Source organism: Epinephelus fuscoguttatus, linkage group LG15 (assembly GCF_011397635.1).
Source record: "Epinephelus fuscoguttatus linkage group LG15, E.fuscoguttatus.final_Chr_v1".
NCBI classification, from domain to species: Eukaryota; Metazoa; Chordata; class Actinopteri; order Perciformes; family Serranidae; genus Epinephelus; species Epinephelus fuscoguttatus.
In genome coordinates, this window is record NC_064766.1 from 22,821,470 (window position 1) to 22,835,936 (window position 14,467).

At 42.0% G+C, this 14,467-nt stretch overlaps 1 protein-coding gene across 1 annotated transcript in view; it reads left to right on the forward strand.

Moving 5' to 3' along the window:
- The window catches only part of LOC125901564 (probable G-protein coupled receptor 158), a 136,262-nt gene that overhangs the window by 76,026 nt on the left and 45,769 nt on the right, over positions 1–14,467 (forward strand). The window contains exons 4-5 of the mRNA XM_049597251.1: positions 3,418–3,629; positions 9,070–9,138. Of these exons, the coding sequence (XP_049453208.1) occupies positions 3,418–3,629; positions 9,070–9,138 (281 nt within the window). The remainder of the gene's footprint in view (positions 1–3,417; positions 3,630–9,069; positions 9,139–14,467) is intronic.

A 14,467-nucleotide genomic window follows, 5' to 3' on the forward strand; every position in this document is an offset into this window, starting at 1 on the left:
AATTATAAACTTACAGAAAGATTACTCTCGATAGGGGATCTGTTGGAGGTGCTACCCGCACAGTGAAAAAACTGACCCCAAACAGAGAAATGTGGGATCATTGTGAACATCTGGCCCCACACCAGAGGTGTGAAACTGAGTCAAGAAATGAAAGCTTCACTGGAGTTCTTTCCTTCTGTGCTCTCTCCATTGATTGTGACAATGATTTGACCCTTAAAAGTTAAATCAAAGAACAGACTGTGTGCCCAGATATCTAAAAGTAGACCACTTCTTCACGTCTAATAATCACACAGACAGTCAGAAAGTGAAGTAATAAAGTATTTAGATATGCACAGATCTGAACAGATACTAAAAACAACCACTTTTTTCAATAATATTTGGCTGTTGGCTAAAACATAGTACTCAATATTCACACATTTGAGATTCATACGTCTCAAAAGTGCATGCAAAGTGGGCCGAGGGAGCTTTTTAGATTTTTGTTAAGAGCTTTTTTCATTCATTGCATTTCTCAAATTTGTTACTGCAATAACCTCCCGCTTTCTCTCCGCTATTTATTTCTACCCAGACCTACAGCCCGGTTACACAGCTAAGGAGGTTTTTACATCAGGAGCCGGGATTCGAGTGCACTTGACCACAACATTTAGTTTGTTTGCTAAGTGTGAACATTGTGTACTACACTCAGATAGAGTACTCACCCCATACCTGGGTCTACTTGAAAAGGTCTCAAGTACAGTTCATGTGGACTCGGGCACAGTTCACATCAGGTGTGAACACCAACTGAACCAAAACACATAAGTGGGCTCCTATTTATCATGATTAGAGTTGCATATCCTGTGAACTGATCAGCCATGGGTGATACAGTAGGAAGGCAGGCGAGGAGGTCGTTCTTGGCATTTTGCCCAAATGTAAACAGTAGGCGTAAAGCAAAGGTCAACGCCATTGTATTGGCGTGGGATCTTGCAATTCGTGCTCTTTTCTTCAGTGTAGCAGCAACATAAACAAATATGATGACATACATGTACTTTTGTATGTAACATTACTGATAGGGATGCACCATTTTATCAGCTAAACATCAGTATCAGCCAATATTCACCTTGTTGAGTGCCATCGGCCTATCGACAGCAGTGGCCGATGTTTATCTGTTGTGTCAGATCAGTTTTGTGCAGGCTAAATGTGTTGAGTATTAGCAGTTGGACTGGGACAACAGTAGCGAGCATACCCAGCTGATGATTCGGACGTGACTCTGGCATGACATAAGAGGGCAACAGGTCAGGGCAACTATGCTTGTGTGGTTTTCATGCCACCACTCTGGCATCAGCTGTGACTTGTGGCATTATGTTTTCAGGTTTTCCATCCATCCCATTCTTGTGAACACAATATCTCAAATTAAGCACAAACATTCACTTGGACTCAACAATGAATTGCTTCCTTTCTGGTGGTCAAAGGTCAAGGCCACTGTGACCTTGTCCGTCTCGTTGTCATGAACACAAGATCTCAAGAATGCCTTGAGGGAATTTCTTCAAATTTGGCACAAATGTTTACTTGGACTGGAGGATGAACTGATTAGATTTTGGTAGTCAAAGAGCAAAGCTCAAGGTCGCTGTGACTTTGCATCCATCTGATTCTTGTGAACGCAAAATCTCAAGAACAGCTTGAGGGGATTTATTTAAATTCGGCACAAACTTTCCCTTGGACTCGATGATTAACTGATTGGATTTCGGTGGTCAAAGGTCAAGGTCAGTGTGACCTTGCATCTGTCTCATTCTTGTGAATGCGATATCTCAAGAACACCTTGAGAGAATTTCTTTAAATTTGACAAAACGTCCACTTTGACTGAAGAATGAACTGATTAGTATTTTGTGGTTAGGGGTCGACAGTCAAGGTCACTGTGACCTCACAATATATGCAGTTGACCATAACTCAAGAATTCATATGCTAGTTATGACAAAAATTTCACACAAATGTCAAGTAGGATAAAATAATGAAGTGATGACGTGTCATATCGAAAAGGTCAAAGGTCAGCTTCACTGTGACATCATAATGTTCCATAAAAAACACCTTTCTGGCCATTATCAAACATCATATCTCAGGAACAGAAGGAAAGACATTCAGTCAGATACTGAATTGGTGACACTAATCTTGGGTGTCCATCTTGAAACTGAGCTGATTATATAGATCTTCTGTGCTGCTGAGGGGAGGATGTGTGTACAGCATCCATGTTCTCACAGACATGGATATAAAACATAAAAAATAAACTGTAACTGCAGCTTGACAGGTTCATGGAGGCTTACAACCACAGGGCAGTAATTCTATTTTTGCATATCATACAGCCCTAAATGAAACTCACAATGTGAATGTCAGTGCATGCATGAATCCCAGAGAAGATAAACGGCTTCCATGGGATTTACAGCAGAAAAGACAGTGAGAGGGTGGATCACCAGTCATTTTGTTTTCACGGTCACCTCCTTCCCTTCTTTTCTAAACCCTTTAACACAGAGACAGACTGAAAAGACAAAACCACTCTTTTTGTGATTTTTTACATCAGTGACTGCATGATTGCTTGATAAATTGTCTATAATGTCTGTTATTATGTCTATAAATGTACCAGTCAATTCATGCTTAACTTGTTTAATCACCACCCCAGTACGATCAGCGAATTCTCTCGCAATCAAGCTCTGCTGAAGCACTGTGCAACTTCAGCACAGAGTCTGCATGCTGTATGAGCTCTGGGACTTACAGAAGAATTACACGCTTTTCAAGAAGAGCTGCATTGTGTGTGCGTGTGTGTGGTGAAAATGGAGAATTTGGACTCAAGATTGACTCATGTCGCTGAAAGAAGAAATTATTATTTTTTTCTTGGCACCGTCTGTTCTTTCTTTACATGTAATTGATTAAATTTGGGTTTCAGAGGCGATTAACAGAACACATCCAGTCATGCTAATGTGAGCACTCTCAAATGAGATGTTAGAAAAAGTAATTTAGGGACTCACTTGATAAACCACAAATCCAAGTGTGCCACATGCTGGTATAACAACAATTATGCAGACCGGAGTGATAAAGGGAGCGATGTCACACTATTTTATCCTTCCCTCCTTCATTATTCCCTCATCTGCCTAATTAAAGGCTGTATTCTTGTAATTATCACCCCCAAGGCTTTGTGATTTATTGGATTGATGATTTCTACTCCTTCAAATTGATTAACTGAGCGTTTAATGAGAAGTCAGTGTGTGACAGCTAAACCAAATTAATTACATTGATAATCCTTGAAAACACTACAGTAAATCAGACCCATATTCTGAGTTGTGATTAGATTTCATCTGTCAGAAGAGTACAGATACTTCAGCTCTGCAGTAGCGCACACTATGTGAGTATACCCAGTCTGATTGTCAACTAAAGTGCCCTCCCGTCCTCCTTCAGGTAAGGAGCAGGGCTCGAGCAGAGACGAGATCTCTGACGTGTCCACAAAGTGCCTGCCGTGCCGTGAGGGCTGCCCCTACTGCCGGGATGACACGCCTTGCCTGGTGCAGGAGGACGGCGCTCTGCGGCTCGCTGTGGCCTCCTTCCAGGGTCTGTGCATGGTGCTGGACCTGGCCAGCATGGTGGTGGTCTACCACTTCAGGAGGAAGAAGGTGAGTGGTGGATGCAAAGCAAATGCTCTTCATTTAAAGGGGAACTTTTCAATTTTCAAAATCAGGACCATTAAGAAAAACTTACGTCAGAAGCTACAGGTCATATGTGCACTGAAATGCCTCTTTTTCCAACTGAGCAACAAAAAGCTAGCCATCTTTTATTGTATATTGGCTATACTGAAGATGTAGTGGACTGTTGGTGGAGTGGCTGTGATGTGAATCTTTCTACTGGCTACACCTGCAGCGCACATACGGTGTAGGGTTGTGTGAATCACAGGAAAAACAAGACAATGAGCCATTGTTTTGGGATTGTGTGGGATTGTTTATTCAGTTTCTGGACACAGCACAGCTCTTTGAAACTTCAGTTTGAGTAGTATGGTTAATATTGAGAGACTGTGTCAGAGATAAGGGTACTAAACAACTGCTAGCTTGTACTTGTAATAAATGCTGATAGGGTCCATAACCGAAACTTGTAAATAAACTAGTTGCAACACATTATCACTCCGACCTCATTATGTATCGACTTTTGGTCATGGACTTTCCACATCGAGATACGACGATTAAGGTACCCTGATGCGTTGGTTGTTGACGTTCTTGGACACCGTGTCAAGTTCTGCCTGTTCCATGCATTGTCTTCTTTCAGCATACACTTCTGTTTTCACAGGAGATGTTCAGTTTACATACAGTCTCTGTCAAAATAAATGCGCTACGTCTGTACAACACCGCAAATTCATGTTTTTTTCCTTCAACAATAAGAGCACGTGGTTAAGTTTAGGACAAAAGTACAGGGTTTGACTTTACAATCTTTAAGGAAGTGAACACCGGCCTCCTGGGTGAAAGTCTGTGGTTGTTAGACCCATCCACAGCCCCTCCCACTCAACCTACCCAGACTTCCACCGCCTTAACATTTGTGGTGTCCCGCCACATTTCTGGGTGCTGTTAAACAATAATGGCTACCGGCTATGTATCATGCCAACGTGAAAGGATGGCTTTTTTTCGTCGGTGTCTGATGCCGGCCGTCACTGACCAAGCACCAGTTTTTGACAACTATGGAGTGAGACCGGGTTGACTAGTTGCCACATCAAGTGTCAGTTGAATATAAAGTTCAGCAGTTGTAATTCAGAAGTAACTGAATGCTAGCTAACTTTACATTCATATTTATTCATATTTCCTTTGGGCAAAGGAGGTGGAGAAAAATCCTCCCCATACATTAGAGTGACCGCGATCACTATTCATGCTAACATCCATGCTATTGCATTGACATGTACGCTACAATGGTAATCTGGATGTCCTGGTAATGGTTTACGCCTGACTATTAACCACACCCCCATTCTCTGTTTGAGAAAGAACATTAGCTGAAAAACAGGAAGTCACAGGGGCTTAAGTGGGACTTTCACAACAGCAAAACTATCAAAACATCTGTTTACAAACAAGTACAACTCTTGCAGTTTAATCCAAGTCTCATTTATTTAGTCATATGCTTAGTACTTCCCAAAAACATGTATTTTCACCTAAACTTTATTTAAAACACTTGCAACTCAGCTGAATAGAAAGCAGGGGCAGAGTTAAAACACAAACGGATGTTCGTATTAAAAGCATTTGTCTTTTATGCCAGTACATCCAGAATTTTCTCCATTTTGGGATTCTTCTTTCACTATGGAGGTATGTGAGAAAAACAGTTTTCAGCCTGAGTTAAATGTAACTACGGTGCTGAATAATGGCTTTTCAAATGATCATTTGTTGGTGAAGGATTCCTTAAAGGTTTCTTAATTAGGAGTACTACTGCTGAGCTAGTAAAAGGGGTAATATAATGTCCTCTGTGGCTCTGGGGGGAGCTTAAATTTAAATGGTGTCATCAGGGGTTACTTTAAATTGGAGGAGACCGTTTTTTAGCAGAACTTATGCATTTGAAACTTGGGGGTATGGAGTTTGAAAAGCTGGGCATCTACCAGGTAAAGAGGGTAAATGCGGTCATGTTACATGGACTGATTTAAGCATGCATCTCCTGTTTTTGTGCGAGCTCCTGGCTGGCTCTGGCAGACTCACAGTCCACCTTTGTTCAACTCTGACCATACGTATGTGTACAGTCTGCCCATAGAAACACTTACGTTTGGAAATGTAAAGGTCATTGCCCACTCCCAGTAGTAGGCTACAATAATACATTACCAGACTACAGTCTGCATAGCTCCACTCAGTTTTTATTTTTATTTTAACCATGACATCAAATCCTTTTTGGGGCCAAGAACGGAGCAGTTTCATATAACAGAAAGCTAATGTGGCCATGCCCCAATAAAGAGCGATTACTGAGCTGCATTTATGAGAATTGCAGGTTAAAAAGTTTTTGGAGCTTAACCCATACAAAATACTAGTCAGAAATCTCACCCTCTGCTGCTTCAGTTTTTGGCCATTTCTTCTGTCATTCTTGAGTCCCCAGACTTTAGAGGAATGCACTACTAAATCCCCAGAGCACTCTTTAAATTACTCAGCCAAAAGTGGCTGGAAATATCCTGTGTATGTGTAAAATATGTGTACCTATTTAACTGGGAGAAGGTGAAGGATCAAAGGTGAAAGCTGAGGTTAATGGCAGTGATAACCATTGTGCAGTGGCTCACCTGACCCCACCACAGTGCTTGAATGGTGCCAGAAGCTGTTACAGACAATCTCGACATTAAACCAGACTTAATTACAGATGAAAGGCAAACAATCCCTCCATGCGCCGGCTCACACAGTAAATGGTGGTAAAATTAGACAAGTTTCAGCAGTTCTATTTCACACAGGGTTGCACTCTAACAAAGGGCTCCATGGATATAACACTCACTGGATGTCAGTGAAATAAAGAAGCAGGTCGGATAAACAAACATTAATTTGCTTTAAATCTGTGTTTGAAAATATAAATATTTTCCAGCGGGTTCTCAGAAGCCCTTTTTTTTTTTTACACAGAGATCGCTTTATAGGGCTGCTACGAAGTCCCTTCTCTATGCTGTGTTTGTATTTTTACACAGAAGCAAACAACAACAATGGTGTAACATGGCAATAACAATTATTTGACGTCCTCGTTATATGGAGGCTGATCTTGTGCTTACCTCGGATAGTAAGGAGCTCCCTGATATTGTTGTCTTCCTAATTGGCAGACATTTGACTGCTGTTCTTCTTTGAGTTAGCTGCTAACTGCTAGCTACTTTTTAAATGTCCCAGCTGTAGGTCGCATACATAACATGTCTTCAGAATGTCACGCCTGTCCCATCTTGCCCGCTGTTCTTTTGCACCTCCACTGCTGGCTTAAAGGCGAGACAACTCTGTCCCCTCATTCAATGATTGTACCTTATATAAAGAACAGCAAGGCAGAACTATGGCACGTTATTCTCGCCTTGAACAGGCAATGTAAGAGGCTATAGAAATACGTGAAATGGATACAAAATCTAAAGAGTGCATTACGAGCTGTTGGGCATGAAATGTGAAAAATTATGTGCTGGCAACACGAAGGCAGGGCAGGTGGGCAGGGCAGTGAATGGGTCAAACAAACATGTGTTACAACCAACAAGGTGATCCCAAACGCAGGACACAGACTCGGAAAGACAGTGGTGACAAATGAGATTTTGATGCCAGGATAATGAATATGCCCGTGGAGGATAATCCAGGGGGTGGAGGCTGATGGCAGGGAAGCAAATCGAGGTTGGAGGGGTTTGGCTGGCTAGGAGTGTGGCAGAAGGTCAAACAGGCAGGCAGGCAGGCAGGCAGGTAGGTGGTGATCCTATGACAGAGAAAAACACAAGGTAAGTATCCACAAAAAAATACCCAAGCAAAAGTCTAAGTTGAAGTCACAGTTCAACAGCAGCTTGAAGTATGACTGTACCACAGTGGTAGACAAAACAATCTGGTGAGGACTGGAGAGTGTTTTATACTGCAGGGTTGATTACTGGATTGTTCTCAGTGAGCAGGTGAGTTGAATGAATGTAATCAGGAACCCAGGAGATTGAGGGAGACACACAGAGAGACATACGAGGGGAGGGGAAACAGAGGACAAGAAAAAACATAGGGAAACCAGTGACATGGCCACGTTACAACATGTTTCAACCAGTAGACCGCTGTTTGTGTCCATAAACCAAAAGTTTATGTAGTCAAGTAACTTTATAGACTTATAGACTTTTAACTAGGCCAAGTGTTTTAAATAGGTACCTTAGGTAAGTAGCAGAGTACGTAAGTTTACATCACTGACAGTTATTTTAACTGAAACCATTTTTCTGAACTTAACCAGTTGTTTTTTTGTTTTTTTTATTCTGTAAACCTAAACAAATGATTTTCTTTGTGCAGACTTCACCAAACTGCGACTATTTCACAACAAAACTGTGACCATTCAAAATAGACTTTGCACCGTATTACTTTTAGGGTTTTTTTTTTTTTTTTTTTTTTTTTTTTGCATTTACTATAGATCAGCTTGAGAGTGACAGGTAAATGGAGATGGAGAGAGGGGATGAGACGCTGCAAAGGGCTGTGGGTAGGAATCAAACCTGGGCTGCTGCCAAGGACGAAGTGAGCCAGAGGTCTTCCCACCGGCACATAATTTGAACTTATTTGATGCCCACCACCACATAATGTGTTGTTTTGAGGTTGTGTCTACTACACATATTTCTGTGATACTTTGTTGTGCTTTGATACTGCACACAGGGGCCAAACTCATTAATGTCTTTAAGAAGATCCATCTTATCCTTTATGTTTTTGTTATTTTAAACGGTGACATAAGACACAATTGTACCTGAACCCTCAATTTGAATCCACACAGATTTGCAGCAGAGTGGTTGCACAATATCCACACTGCTAATAGAATAAAATGAAATAAATATGAGATCCTCGCTGTGTAGGATAATTACAACCTGTCTTCAGGCAAAGTTCAGTCGAATCTTTCCCGGTGTGCTATTTATAGACATTGTGTTGTTGCTTCAAAATCTCCCACATTTCTTCAGTTCACAAGAAATGTCCCTGGAGCCCTTTGAATTTACATAAAAAACATAGAAAATCCTCCAGGAGGTAATGTGGGTAATTAAATCCAACCCAGAAAAGGTGCTGTCGTCACTTATATTCTTGTTTCAGGGGAAGGCAAAACATTAGCACATATATATTTATATGTTGAACTGCTCTTTGTGTTTGTTTGCTTCGAAATAAGCACTGATTTATTGTTTGCATTTGCCTGCTACTCCTCACAGTGTTCACTTTAAACAAACAGTGATGTCAGATTTACAGCAGCAGGATTTGATGCATTGTTTTGACATGGCGCCAAATCACTAAGCTGAGCAAAGACCTTCATCTGAAAACTTCAGACAGACTATAATATTTCAACCTCCATCAACGCACCAACCCACACATAAATCACTTTATCCCTGTCAGTGATTGATTGATTGGTTGATTGATGTTTTTTCTGTTGTCTCTCTTTCCCCATCAACAGAGCATCCGCACATCTGGTCTCATTCTTCTGGAAACCATCTTGTTTGGGGCTTTACTGCTCTACTTCCCAGTAAGTCTGCCTTCTGATCTGAACTGACACCCACAATTTACTCAGTCTTTTACTGCTTCAGTTCCTGCTTCGTCCACATTAAAAGGTACACTACACAAGAATTGTTGGTTATTTTTTGTGAACACAACACTGAGTGTACGAACACCGTAAGCTACTGTTGTAGGAACGTTACATTTGTCAACACTTCAGCAGGCTAACTAAGCTAACCACTGGCATCTGCCTGTCCAGCAGAAAATACACCAGTTCCTCCTTATTGCTCTTTATCCTCATCCTCTCCTTCAGTGCTTGCCAGTGAAAATGAAAATTGAAAGTCAACCCTAAATTCACCCTCGTTTTGGAACGAGCTTCATCTGCTTGGCGTTTCACCTCACTATGTTTGCGTTTTTTCAGTATGTCCGCGATGTTCTTAGCTTTCTGCTAAATGCGTGATTTAGAGGACTGCGTGTACAGGAACATAATTTCGTGACTTCCTACTTAATCGGGCATGTATGGTGAGAGCATTTACGTGTGAGGGCCGGAGCTGACACACACCCTGCAGGAATGTGCGGTAATAGATAACGCTCTCTGCGGGAGTGAATGTTAATGGTCAGAAATTCAGTGAGAGCGGAATTAGGATAACAGTCCCACACAGGGCTCTGGCGTGATGCGTACGGTCTGGCACCAGTCGCTACCTTTTTATAAAGTCCCAACATCACCTGGACGCTGTGCCCAAGATTGCCCCCCCACAGCACAGTAAGAAGAAAATAATAAGATACAGGTAGAGAGCAGAGCCTCTGCAGAGAAAAGACACACACACTTCTAGTGGGTCATACATGATGATTGAGAGGGATTACTTTTGTATGAGTCAGTCTATACATTATTTTTACGAAAATCCAGCATATTATACCTTTAAAATGTCATGCCTGATTTAGTGACATCAGTGGTTATTGATGGTCACAGTGTGCTTTAGTACTACAGGCCCCAGAATTCCAATTCCACGAATGCTGTCAGCCCTTTACCATGGTCACAGATACATCACGTATCCTGCCTCACAGTAAAAGCTGCGTTTCAGCAGTTAAGTGGTTTGAATATGAGGCAGCTATAGAAGGAAATGTTGGGTTTGCATCAACAGTAACTTAATACAGCTCTGATACAGCTGTTGGAGAGATTAATTTACATTCATGCTTGATCACATGTGCATTATGTCCTGTTAATCCCTGCCTGCGTGTGAAATGTGGCAATGGGGGACTCTGCCATGAATGAGCTGGCTACTGCAGAAAAAATGGTCACCTTGAGTAGTATCAAAAATGGGGCTCAAGTTCATGAAAATCTTAAGTATTGTATCTTTAAAATGAGGGAGAGGTCAAGGTGTACATTTTAAATTTTTTCCAAGAAAATGAAGTCTTGTACATCTTGTTGAAAGGTGATTCCTGGGGCGCTGAGCAGCTCACTTGAGGTCTGTACTACAAAGCAGGATTTGGAGTTAGTGAACTTCAGGGTTAACTCTGGGTTTTCAGTACTGCGAAGCTGGTTCTCTTTTTACTGAAATAAATCACCATGCCAACTCATGCTGAACAGCTAACTTGCTCCAGCGCAGAAAAAAAGTATCCACAGACAAAACAGTCCGGAGTCTCAGGTAAAATAAGAGTGAACTATATATTGTAGGTCAGTAGAATCATTTCATTGTTCCAGGGCTCTATTTCCACTGGTTTTAAACAGAGCTCCTAACAAACAAATTGTTTACACCCTAAACACCTGATTTTAACTTATGCAAAGCTTATTTTAGTCCACAGTGACAGTGTTGATAATTGACACTGATTCATCACTGCAGCTCAAAATAACATGAGACACCTGTGTGATGAGAACTGGGATAAAACAGATGATATCTCATTAGTAAAATAATCCACACTGTTAATTGGCTCCTGTTATTATAAATGGAACGTTTCAGTCAGACAGACCTCGTCAGTCATTGACTACTTTTACACTCTTTACTTCAGCAGCAGAAACAGTCTGGTGTTACTTTAAAGTGTTATATGTGACATATTTAGAGGAGTTTCATCTTCATCCATCTAAACAGCAAAAAATACTGTATACTAATGTCACATATAGCTCAGTGACACCTACACGTAATTTAAGATGAGGCCGACGATGACTTTTTGGATAGCATTTTCAACATTTTCCGTTAAAAGATTACAAAGTGTCGTTTACATCCCACGCCGCTGACATTTTACTGTCTCACTGTCCCACACACTTTCAGCACTGTTTCATCTCATATTATATGAAGCAGCCAGCTTCACTCATGATTGTGATGATGTCACTCGTAATTAACACCCCCACTTCTCTCACATGGACGTGCTCGTGGCTGGATAGGAAAACCCAGAGTTGACTGAACTGGTTGATAACCAGCTTTGTAGTACCGGTTATCCAGACGGCTGATGTTGGGGTTAGTCCATCCTGTAGGCCCTTGCTGCATGTCATCCCCTCTCTCTCCCCCTTTCATTCTTAACACTGTTCTGTTAATTAAAGGCAAAAAAACCCCAAAATAATCTTTAAAAATAAAAGAGAAAGACATTCCTGCTCCTTCTGTTCATAATAAAACACAGTACTCTGTAAACAAGACAGTAAATCCTGCCTCCTACTTCTTCAGTTGCAGTTGGATGTTGTTACAGTCCTGTACTTCTGATCACTGTCTGGACAAAAACAAAGAGTTAGACATCACAGTTAGTGTGCATGTACAGTACGAGTTTGTCTTATTGTGCATGCTGCCTGTGGCTTGGCAGCTTCTCTGCTATCTGTATGTGTGAGCGTGTCCAGGTGGGAAGGTGCCAGCGTGCATTGTATAGGTGTGTATTTACACTTGTGCTCGCAGCCCACAGTGCACCTGGGGTGCCGCGTCTGAAGCTCATCTTTAGCAGGGAAACAGATGGAAGAAACCTGAGCGCCATATAACAAGGAGATCAGATGTAACGGGGGAATTCGCTCCCTTCAAATACTTGCACAGACTGCCAACTGTGAGGCAGTGCTCTGCTCAAACACAAGGCCCGATGGCTGGATGTTAGCCATTTTTAAGAAGGAAAAAAACAATCTGTTGAGAAGAAAAAGCTTCAGAGCGCTCGGCTGACTCTTGGGATAAAGGTTTTTGTTCTTATTCTAAAGTTACTGGAGTGTTACCGAGAGAAAGACATTTGCATTAGAATAGAAAGCCTGGTAGTTTTGGTGCAGCAGATAAAGAGCTGCAGGTATTGTAGGTTTGTCCTTACGTGACCACACTTTGCATATATTTCTGCTGTGGTGCTCAGAAATGGATTTTGCATCCACCCTCTCCCCCCATTCACCCCAAGGATAACTCCAGCACCAAAAATAGCTCCCCAAAAATACCCTGCCACTCTCTTATGTTCACACACACTTGGATACACTCAAGGGTCCCTTCCTCCCTTTGCTCTGCCGCATCTCCATCTTTCTTCCTGCATTCCTTAGCACCTTGCCTGCCTGTCTCTACCTTTCCCCTGTCCCCCCGCCTTCCCCCATGTTTTCCTTTCATTACCTCTCTGCGTGTTCTCTCGCCGTCTCACCTTTGTGTCTGTCTCCTCTCCCGCAGTCTTAACGTTTGTTGCTGCTGCTGTTTCTTTGTTGCTGCCACCACAAGCTTCCTCAGCTAAGCCTGGCGCAGCTGCTCCGCTCTGGTGCTCGATGCATTTTTAAACAGTCCATCAAGTTCTAGCACAACTTGTTTTAAAAATACATCTGCTGATTAATTGATGGAGGAGGCATGGGAGGTTGGATGCGAACCAGGAGGGCCACCTCCTCTTCTGAGCGGTATAAAAATGTGGCTTTTTATTGTGCAGTCCCCTGTGACTTTGTAGTCCACATGGGTAGCGCTGCAGAAAGGGTGTGTTTCTGTCTGCCTGTCTCTGTGTATGTTTGTGTGCGTGTGTGTGTGTGTGTGTGCATATATAGGAAGTAAGGAGTTGCTTTAAGTCCTGACATTTTCCTGTGATCGTGTGCATGTGCATTTGTGCATGGATTTGCATTTCTGCATTTATGCATGTGGGTGTAGGAAACAGCGTGGCCTACTTTTACCTCTTATTTGTGGAGGTGATTTATTGTTTTCGTTCGTCATGTAGAGACCAGAGAGCTGCAAGGCTGGATGTTTGCTCAGGAGGCAAAAAGACAGAGGTGCCAGGGAGGATGCTAATCCTAACCACAGGTTACCATGAGAGTAAGACACGGAGAGGCAGGAGCAAAGACACCAAACGTAAGACAGAGAGAACAAATGTATGGTGAATTGTTGCACTCTTAAGGGCTGGCAACATTAAATCTGTCTATTGTTCTTCTTTATTTATGTATTTGTCTGCTTTGTCGTATCCTTTTTTCCACCAAAAATAGCATCTATGCAGGTTTTTTAAACACAGGAAAACACGCTAAAAATAGGCAATAGTCTCCTTTCCCATGGCCAGCAGATGAGTATGCCTCTCTGTTTTTTCTGGTGTGTCACGTTCAGTGTCATGAACAGGCTAGAAGACAGGGTTAGTAAACAGTCGAAACCAGAATGTAGGCAAGTGAAAACATTACAGCTGTTGCGTCTTTTTTATATCTGCTGCCTATTCAGTCTCTGTTAAAGTCCGTGCTGACTAATTTTGAACGATGTTCTAGCGTTGCTTTGACGGAGGCAGACAGAATTTGTGGCCGATGTGATAAACAGTCACAGAAGTCAGCGACAGTCACACTGGATAAGGTGCGAAAATTAGGGGGGTGTAAATCACAAATGCCATATCACAAAGTCTGCCATGTTACGATTTTGATTTGTTTTAATTCAGGGGCCTGCGATCGATATGAGACGATAACAATAAATATCCTTATTGTCTCTTTCTCGGCTGCTTGCTGTTCCCTGCCTGACGCTAGGCCACAAGCACTGTTTTTGAATGTTTAGGAAGGAGGTGGGCTTGTATGGAACTGGTGACACAGACGTGCAAAGTGTGTTTTAAGATAAAGGTGTGTAAAGATGACAATTTGTGTTGATGTTTTCATTTTGCATCAGTGACATCGAATCGTTGATCATTGCTTTGATACGCTGATCCAGATCGATGTATCGTTACATCCCTAAAAATTAGCATGACCACTCAGGTGTCCTGTTTCCAGCAGTGGCGATCGGAGCTAGAGCCAATAAATGCCCTTGATTTGTTCTGGCAATAAATGCCACTCGGAGCCATTCATTTTCTGTAAGAAACAGAAAGACATTACCATCAGAAACAGTAACATGGTGTTTTAAGACAGGATAATTAGTGTTTAAAGAGGGGCAGTGAGTTAACTGTTCTTATGTTGATGGGCAAATAATTCCAGTCAGAGGGAG